The 9,340-nt window shown below is 39.0% G+C and overlaps 4 protein-coding genes across 20 annotated transcripts; 2 read left to right on the forward strand and 2 right to left on the reverse strand.

Moving 5' to 3' along the window:
• Positions 1–548: 548 nt before the first annotated feature.
• Positions 549–4,515, forward strand: Arf1 (ADP-ribosylation factor 1). 15 transcript variants are annotated; one of them, XM_020960878.2, is made up of 5 exons: positions 549–791; positions 2,647–2,970; positions 3,063–3,172; positions 3,365–3,490; positions 3,618–4,515. In XM_020960878.2, exons 2-5 carry the CDS (start codon positions 2,823–2,825, stop codon positions 3,780–3,782), a joined length of 549 nt encoding a protein of 182 aa, XP_020816537.1. In that variant the 5' UTR covers positions 549–791; positions 2,647–2,822; the 3' UTR covers positions 3,783–4,515. The 15 variants fall into 15 exon arrangements, with proteins under 15 accessions (XP_020816537.1, XP_086697280.1, XP_086697288.1 ...); XM_086841154.1 differs by lacking the exon at positions 549–791 and adding an exon at positions 955–1,188; XM_086841162.1 differs by lacking the exon at positions 549–791 and adding an exon at positions 981–1,134.
• On the forward strand, positions 3,848–5,423 carry EMC4 (ER membrane protein complex subunit 4). The gene is made up of 4 exons (XM_086841163.1): positions 3,848–4,481; positions 4,542–4,799; positions 4,866–4,995; positions 5,059–5,423. The coding sequence occupies exons 2-4, from the start codon at positions 4,744–4,746 to the stop codon at positions 5,371–5,373; spliced, it is 501 nt and encodes a 166-aa protein (XP_086697289.1). The 5' UTR covers positions 3,848–4,481; positions 4,542–4,743; the 3' UTR covers positions 5,374–5,423.
• LOC110190416 (uncharacterized) lies at positions 5,377–7,574 on the reverse strand. Of its 3 annotated transcripts, none has more exons than XM_020960885.2 (4): positions 6,883–7,574; positions 6,200–6,253; positions 6,047–6,129; positions 5,377–5,513 (listed from the first exon to the last, which is right to left on the reverse strand). In XM_020960885.2, the coding sequence occupies exons 1-4, from the start codon at positions 6,895–6,897 to the stop codon at positions 5,450–5,452; spliced, it is 216 nt and encodes a 71-aa protein (XP_020816544.1). In that variant the 5' UTR covers positions 6,898–7,574; the 3' UTR covers positions 5,377–5,449. The 3 variants fall into 3 exon arrangements, with proteins under 3 accessions (XP_020816544.1, XP_020816545.1, XP_020816542.1); XM_020960886.2 differs by having other exon boundaries at positions 6,872–7,390; XM_020960883.2 differs by lacking the exon at positions 6,883–7,574 and adding an exon at positions 6,351–6,634.
• LOC110190417 (single-pass membrane and coiled-coil domain-containing protein 4 homolog) lies at positions 7,414–8,223 on the reverse strand. Its single transcript, XM_020960887.2, has one exon. The coding sequence runs from the start codon at positions 7,745–7,747 to the stop codon at positions 7,571–7,573; it is 177 nt and encodes a 58-aa protein (XP_020816546.1). The 5' UTR covers positions 7,748–8,223; the 3' UTR covers positions 7,414–7,570.
• Positions 8,224–9,340: the final 1,117 nt, after the last annotated feature.

The following is a 9,340-nucleotide window of genomic DNA, read 5'->3' on the forward strand; positions in this document are numbered from 1 at the left end:
AATATTATTTTTAAATTTTTATTTAGATCTTTTGATATTGGATATAAGTTCTTAAATTAAAGGTTTATTAAAGGTCATGATTTTTAGTTGAAAGATTTTAATTTTAATCAATTCGTTACCATAACGCAAAAACTCTAAAGATCAAAAATAAAAGAAGAACAAGCAGACATTTCTTCTTTCAAATAATTATATTTTTTTTGTATTTTTTAACAATTTTCAAATAATTGGTTGCATTCTTTAATATACATATATTTTCGAAATCTAGCAAATTTTGATTGATATTCTGGCAGCACTGCAAGTCGTCGGTCGTTAGTTTGAATCTTCTAGTGTTGACAATTTAGCTATTATCTACGCTAAAGCCTAGTACAAACACGCAGAACTACATATATCGACGAAATAAAATTTTTAAATAAATCGTCATATAAAAAAGGAACATACCGTGCAAGAAGCTTGCTAGTTTTTCTTTGGGCGAAAAAATATTTTGCAAGAGTTGGAAAACGCCACTTTAACGACAACACTATGTTATCGAATCATGTTTGACCGAGACGTGGCAGCATTTCGCATCTTATTCACCCTACCACTGCAACCTACTGCCATCCCACTCTAGCCCATTGCCGGTCAAGCGGTGCCTGCGCTCATCTCTATCGGCAGTTTGGTGGTGAGTTTGCAGTTTTCTTAACGGCAATAGTATTCTCGGTCAAGTTTTATTTTGCTCTGTGATTTTCGACATTTCCAAGCAGAAATTTTAAAAATTTCCGCTCAAATACGTGTGCATTTGATTCAAGTACTTGGTGCGTATGTGACTTCAAGAAAAATCAAGGCCTAATATCAATGAGCACATTTATACATTTAAGAGCTTGTTCCGCAGCAATGTGGACGAAGCTTATGTGTTTGTATTGGTGTGCACTAAGACGCACACTTGCGACGGTGTCTGAGGGGAATAGTGTCAATTCCAGTGTTGAAAACTTCCGAAATATATCGTCATCGTATGGTTTTTCCTATTTAATCATTTGAACATAATTTATACTCTGTTTTTTCATGCCCTTTTGGAAAAAATATCTACAATATGCGTTATATAAATAATTACCATTTTCAAAACATGGGGTTCTGAAAAGGGAGTGCTTATCGGCTATCGTACGAATCTGCTATCGATAAGTTTTTCTTCATTATCTTTCTCTTCGCAATTCGGTGTGTGGTGTGTTTGGTAGCAGAGAAAATTTAATCAAAGAAAAATTTATAAAAGAAGCTCAATTAGTCGGTGAACAGAGTAAAGTGTTGTTAAACAGACAGAACCATATTCCCAGTTCATAGATTCTCGATTAATAGTAATAAAGATTTCGTTAATGTCGACAAAACAAGGGCCAGCCGCCCTTGCATTTCACCAACCTGGAAGACAGAAAAAAAGGCATACGTCACGTCACTAACACAGACACAGGGAAACCACGTATAGCAGTTGTCCGATCGGAATCCGGGGTCAGTTAAAGCGCAATATATTGGCCAAGAGCATTTGCCACGATAAGGAGATACAACCTGGCTTCAGTGTTGATTCCGTGGGCCTAAATATTGCGACAGACAGACCATGTTAGTGGCTCCTCGGCTCCTCATCGCGAAGTAGTAGGCAACTCTAGACGGCTGTGACAGTGGGTGTGTGCGTGTGAAGGGTGTTGGTGTGTTAGTGTGATTGCTCCGCTTCCCTCGCAGCAGCTTGGCAAATAAAAGTAGCTACGTGTAGTTTTCGGCTTATGCCAGCCAAACTATCAGCGCTCTAGTGCAGAGAAAAGCTTCGGATGCGTTCTTCAAAACGCAGGATATAGACATTGGCGATGGATTTATTGTTGTCCCTTCATTTGCGCATTATGTTTCGTTGGCAACGCGTTACTTGCTTTCCTGCTGCTAGCGGCGGCGTAGTTATAACGGGTGTAGGGCGGGGGCATCGTCTTTCTTTTCCGATTAAATCTAAAAGCAGGCAGACTGCAAATTCGAACCTACGGGCAAATTTGCGCGCTGACTCACTGCATAATTTGAAATTCAGTCGCCCCGCCCCGCTGAAATCAGTAAGTTCCTACACCTGTATGCTGCCTGTATCGCTCGCCTAAGCGTTTCCCGGTCCGCACGTTTCTTAAATGGAGAAGCGGGGGAGTGTTGGACGCATATCGCCGTCACTGCTATATACTATAAATCGATATCTTATCAGAGTGAACAAGCTACGTTCGGAGCAGAAAGTCTCTCACACATCCTCCCCGCATTACGGCTATTAATTTAGCAATTAATTACATAAACAACTTTTGCGACTAGCTCTAATTAGTTTAGTTTGTTAAATCTCTTTTAAAAACAAAGCGTACTATTGCATTAAACACAGCGATATTTCGTTAGCCTGTTCCGTTTTACATGTTTTTGGGTTTTTACTGTGACTCAGCTGTGGTGACTACCAACACGTCAGAGTCGGAGTCGACATCGGTGATCGCGGAAGGCAAGCAGAGCCGACGTTAGATCCACGCAAATCTAAACAACAATCAGAACATCAACACCTTTGATATTGATGTCACTCACTTCGTTTACGGAGAACTGGGCTTAATCCATATGCTACAAAATAAATTCGCGACTGTAACCTATCTCTACCTTATTGTTTTTTTTTTTTTTTTTCAGATTCTCCTGGTCCAAGAACATAAATCCGGAGGGTGCATAGTTCAATCGGCAGTGCAGAAACTCGGATTTGAACTTGTTAAAAATAATTCCAGCCAGTCAGTCTAGCATCAAAGCAGGCAAATCCGAGATTCGAATTCCATCTCCTCCTGAGCATCCGAAAGACAACAGCAGTCGCTATGGGAAATGTATTTGCTAACTTATTTAAAGGCCTCTTCGGCAAAAAGGAAATGAGAATATTGATGGTCGGTTTGGATGCCGCTGGTAAAACCACAATTCTGTACAAACTCAAATTAGGCGAAATTGTTACAACGATACCTACCATTGGTGAGTAAATGTGAATGTGATTGTGGAGCAGCCCATTTGTCTTATCTTGAAGTAGAGTCTCATATATACATTTGTGTTTTTTTGATTTGTAGGTTTCAATGTGGAGACTGTAGAATACAAGAATATTAGCTTTACAGTGTGGGATGTGGGCGGCCAAGATAAAATTCGTCCCCTGTGGAGGCACTACTTCCAGAATACACAAGTAAGTGGTTGCAATAGCTGCTAGAAAGGCCCCAGTCGCTTCATAATGATGTTAATAACTTGTAATGAGAAACATTGTGATTATTCAAAGTTTATTTTGTTTCAAGACGGGACTGAATTTCGATCACAGAACCAACTATTGTTAGCCGATAGTTGCACGATTTGAGTAACGGTTACTTATGGCTTCTTGCAGGGTCTTATCTTCGTCGTTGACAGCAATGACCGAGAACGTATTGGAGAGGCGAGAGAGGAGTTAATGCGTATGCTGGCGGAGGATGAGCTGAGGGATGCAGTTTTACTAATCTTCGCCAACAAACAGGTAATACTATGGCTCATGGAACCACATATTAAGCACCAGATCGGTTAACGGTTGCGCACTTATCTGTTAACAATGCCATTTCCGAATTCTAAAACAAAAGCTATTCAATTTCTCATGTTTAATGTAGGATCTGCCACAAGCAATGAACGCGGCCGAAATCACCGACAAGCTCGGCTTGCACTCACTCAGAAACCGCAACTGGTACATTCAGGCGACGTGTGCAACTAGCGGCGATGGGCTCTACGAGGGGCTCGACTGGTTGTCCAATCAGTTAAAGAATGCCAATCGCTAATTAATTACACTAAAAATACAATAGAAACCACAACAATTTGAATAAAACAATATGATTTCAAGGAAGCCGGACGTGGCAAAAACCAGCAAACACCAACAGCAAACCAATCCGAAACCGTGGCTGAGGAACATCAAAAAGACGGCATCATATGTAATTACTACAACAATTACAACAACAGCAGCAAAAACACCAACAACAAGAGCAGCAGCATCTTCGCATAACTTAAAAGGACGCCTCCTGTCCGTATTTCCAAACAAGATACTGAACTGTTTATTGTGTACCGTGCAAAAGCAAAATTTTTGCAAACAACATATAAAAACGCTATATAATTTAATTTAAATTCATACATAATTATTGGATGTTTAAATGCAAAACGAGTAAAAGAGAATCCCCCAACCAATCACAGAAAAAAGAAAACTAAAGTATATGGTATAAACAATGTCTTTTTAAGTTATTTTTCTCCTCCCTCCTCTAAACCCCACGCCCCCTCATCAATATATCTTTCTTTTTAATTTTATAAATATAAAAGTAATATTAATGAGAAAAACGAAACTGTAATTGTAATTGCTCTTTAAAAATACAACAAACCCTTTTAATTTTTAACACTTTCGTTTCGTGACGTCGCTTGGCCAAGCAAAATAAAAAGAAATTTATGCATATATATAAAACCATATAAAAAAGGACAGTACTACTTGAGAGGTAATTCAAAATAAAAATTAAATACTAATTGAAATATGTCTGGCGTTTATTCCTAAGCAGTTTCAAAGAATTCGCCTCAGACTTATCGATGTTATCGATAGAGCTGCCATTTGCCTACAGTTGCTTGTCGAAATTGTGCAACACTGTTAAAACGCCGTCCTTCGACGTTTCTCACACTAAGCCACGACCAATTAATGCTTGTTTTGTGAAAAATTTTATTTAGTAAAATATCCAGATATATTAAATAAAATAACATACCAGAATGTCCGCAAAGCAAAATTCGAAGAAGTACAAGTGGGCTCTGGACTTCAACGTCAGGTAACGGGTAGAGTGCACTTGGAAAGAATTGACACCCTCTCATACATACTTTTATTTTCGGTTCAGCAAAAACGCTGACATGCCCTCGCCATTGGGATATAATCCGTCTGCTCTAGTTAACCAGAGCGAGGTGGTTCGTGACCAGCGCCTGGTTATCAAGAAGTCGTGGGATCTGGCCCTCGGGCCTCTGAAAAATGTAAGTACAGACTTTGACCTGGGCCGCAGCATTCAGGGGATCTAACCTTTGGATTCCTTGCAGATACCCATGAACCTCTTCATCATGTACATGTCCGGCAACTCGATTTCAATTTTTCCCATTATGATGGTGGGCATGATGCTGATACGCCCCATTAAGGCCATGTTCACCACACAGGTGACATCGAAGATGGCCGAGGGCGCCCAGGGCACGGGTCAGCGCATAGTATACTTCCTCGGCAACCTGGCCAACGTTGCTCTGGCCCTCTACAAGTGTCACAGCATGGGCCTGCTGCCCACACACGCCTCCGACTGGCTGGCTTTTGTCCAGCCGCAGACACGTCTTGAATATTACGGCGGAGGGATATCTTTCGTTTAGTTCTAATCTTGTAACACAATTTTATTTGATTATAGATACATTTATTTAAACAGAGCGTCTTTAATTATTGCACTTGTCAGTCCTTCATTATTTTCTTGGCCTCCTTTTTAATGTCGTCTGCTAGTTGTTCGGGGAGCGATCTGTGAAAAGTGTGGGTTTGTTAATTACATGGTTCTTATTTGAAACATGAATTAAAGAGTTTACGTCCTTGAAACTAATTAATACAGCAGCTAAATATACTGCGAAAATTGGTAAAGTCCATTATATGTACCAGTACCGTGCGTTTTGATGCCTAATAGGCGTAATGACTCTAACTTTAAGGTGGTCATACACAATTTCTTTGACAAATATTTGGTTTTATGTTCTTTCCGATTGGTGGCTACATAACATATGTAGTTCTTAAAATAATTCATTGCTGTTTAAAGATATGTTTTTACGAGCATCAAAATTTACGGAACTAAAGTTATTCCAAATAATATGCATCTGACTTGATAACAAAAGTTTGATATAACTCCCAGATAGCACGCTAAAACTGTGGATTGATTACATTCGGGACTACAAGATTTATCGATACCCTTGAATAATTTGTAACTTCACTAAATAGCTCGAAAGATTTATTTTGAATTTAGTGACTTTGCTTTCCACGTAAAAATAACTACCAAATGTCGATTACTTTTTCTTGGTTTGGTCCATCAGCTCCTTCACTTTTTCATTAACTCGTTCCATCAATTTTTGCGGGTCGTCTACACGTGGGACCTGTGTGATACGACAATCCAAATATATGTAAGGATGTCAGGAAGTCACTATGTTGCAAGATGTGGCTCACCTCATAGTTCTGCGAGACGTAAATGCCCGTGTAGACCCCGGCGCCAAACGTCAGCTGGAAGGTAGAAAAAAAAACGAATATTAAAGCGGGTAATGACGGATATTCAGAGGGATGATAGAGTTGGCGGTGAAGCTGTTGACCGTATGCTGACCGTGGAAAAGCTCAGTATGCGCTTGAATGTCCAAAATCGTTTTTTTGGGCAGCACGGCTGAGGCACCTTTAATTCCGCCGGGCAGCATGTGTTGGCCGAGCGGTTCTGCCCGGCAGCCCTGAGTCTCAATACGTTTGCCCCAAGTCCGAGGAGTTTCATTCTGGCTTACAGTTAAACGTTAAATAAAAACTATTGATTTGGTGAGCTTCGTGTTCGGGAACTTTTTGACAATACTGTTGAAATCTAACCTTTGACACGACGTTATTCCCAATGAGAAGCTGATTTGTTTAGTTTCCAAACTGTTGGGGCTGTCTGGGCGTCTTATATAACTCTGAACTCTGTGTCACACGGCCAGCAAACAAATTGTTTGGCCAACCAGCCAGTAGCGTCATCGCCGTAAAAAGCTGTCCCATCGCAAGCGAAGGCGGATGTACTCATGTATGAATGCGTGTATGCATAAATGTTGTCAATAATTCCATTTCGAAAGACGACTGGAGATCGCAGTGGAGACCAGAACTTACCATGAACTTACCAAAAACTTAAGCATTGTTGAGTAGTTGAAAGTGCCTTTGTCGCCTGCACCCGCCAGCGTAAGAGTTTTTACTGAGAGAAAGTTGGAAATGTACAAAAGAGACGCGGGAGCGTACGAGCGATAGTCTGACAACAGCTGACGGCACACTGGGATTCTCTGTCGCTCTTTCGCAAGCGTTAGATAATCGATGATAGGTTTTGATAACTGCGTAAACTGACTGGAAAGCTGCTCAGATAAGGAATATTCGATCTTGTTTGTACGACTATCTTCTAACTTTGCAGTTTAGGGCTGCGAACGAACGAATAGGCGAAATTAAAACAAAGACAATGGCCACGAAATGTACCCTGAAGTATAAAATAGCCAAAAATAAAACTAGTTGTCTTGCTTGTCGACGGATCCGGGGAAAGGAACGGCGAACCTTAAATACATACATATTTAATAGCCCAGCTGTTTTTCGTTTTTGTTTTTAAATATTTTGAAACGTCTAAATAGCGCCGCACTGAAACAATGTTAGTCAACACTGCTACCCAATTTTAGCCAGCAAAATTGCCTATTGCTGGACGAAACACAATTTATTTATTTTACAATTAAAGCTATATGCGTGCACGGTTAACAACAATTGCATTGCACTCCCCACAAATGTGGCTCTTAATTTACAACTTAGGGCTAGTACTCCAATCATTTCCGATCATGCAAGAACCGCGGGTCGCGTTTTCATGTAGACGAACATCACCAGAAGAAGCGCCAACACACCAACCGCTGGAAGCACCACGGTGCGAATCTTGGCCTGTATCTCTAAGTTGTCCAGCTTGCGTTCCTGCTTCTGCTTTCGTGTCTCCTTGACCTTACCCTTCAGTTGGCGCATTTTCGCTGCAGGTTTAAGCTATGAGCGTGCAAGCACTGTTCTACGATGACCGCCTGGTTTGATGACGTGGGTAATCCGGTGCGTGCGTAGAAATGTGTGATAGCTCTTTCTGACACTCAACAAGTAGTTTCTCGATGCTGAAGAAGAAGCAGAACCGAAGAAAGTAGGTTGGTTGCAGTGTTGCCGGTTCAGCTTACTTTAGGCTATGTACATATATGACATATGTACATGTATGTAATTTGAAAAGCTTATTAAAAACGTTTTCCAATTATTTAAGATAAATATAGATATTATTTCGTCTACGTTTGTTTTTTAATAAGAAATACAAATATACAGTCTCTATATATGGACATGGTTTATTTACATCTATATTAATATTTAAAAAACGTTTTAAGTCAAGCAAGGAGAGGAAAATGTTAATAAACTTTTCGTTTTATTGTTTTGTATATAAAAAAAAATTAAAAATAAAAAATACTATTAATGTCAAATTCACAGATTTTAACTCTTCCTACTACTTCAAAACGGTTTGGATTAGACCGGAAAGTTTCTTTTGTAAATATTGGTCATTAAAATTCAATTTCTAACTATGAGCAAATGGCATTTTCTATATAACGCTTTATTAAATTAATATATTAATAATTTAGGGTATTATAAATTTAGTCAGAACTTTGCCCTAAAAGAACCTTTTCCGACTCTAAAAAAAATATTCTATGTCAGTATCAACCGTCGAATCGATCTAGCCATGTCCGTGTGTCCGAAAACTAATCAGTTTTAAAGATATGGGAATGAAACAATTAGTTATTCTCCTATATACTCGTATATAAGTCGGAGCGGGACCGATTGGACGACTATATCATAGCTGCCATAGGAAATATTCCAGCTTTTAACAGATTTTGGTAAAATTTGAGATATAGCCATAATTCTAGAATCTTATGAAAATTTTACTACTATATCATATATAAAAGTGCCTAACTGTGAATTTAAAACTGTAACAGTAAATATAATAATTATAGGTGACTTTAATCAAAGAAGAAATTGCTTCGTTATTTAAAAACAAATATATATTGTATTAATTATTAATGATCGAATTACACTCTGCAAGGATATAAAAAGCTTCAGCGTGCCGAAGTTAACTTCCTTTCTTGTTTATTTTTAATCTTTATTATTAATCTAAATCCAATTTAAGTATTTGTCATTAGCGTAAGCTGGCTCACAAAAGTCTAAACATGATAACTACAATTTTCACTACTTAAATGTTTAATGTAAGTCGATATTTCACAAGTTTTGGTCAAAAATTACTGTTACTCTACAGTGCAATTGCATAAGCATGTGGTCCTCCCAAAACTTTAAATTACTGCATACGCTCTTAAAAAACGTTGATAAAAAGTTAAATGGTTTACAGGATAACGATCTCAAATGGGAATGTAAGGGATAGTGTAAAATTTGGGATGTAAATAAAACGTTCAGTTAATCAGACTTCTGTCGTGAGTCACTCACGGTGAGTGATCAAATACATGAGTGAGTACGAGAGCGAGCCGAGCAGAGAGAGCAACAACTGTGATGCCGCGGCCACAACCTGCGTTGCTCTAGATA

This window comes from Drosophila serrata, unplaced genomic scaffold, assembly GCF_035046125.1.
Source record: "Drosophila serrata isolate PLE 108 unplaced genomic scaffold, ASM3504612v1 contig_106, whole genome shotgun sequence".
In the NCBI taxonomy this organism is placed as follows: Eukaryota; Metazoa; Arthropoda; class Insecta; order Diptera; family Drosophilidae; genus Drosophila; species Drosophila serrata.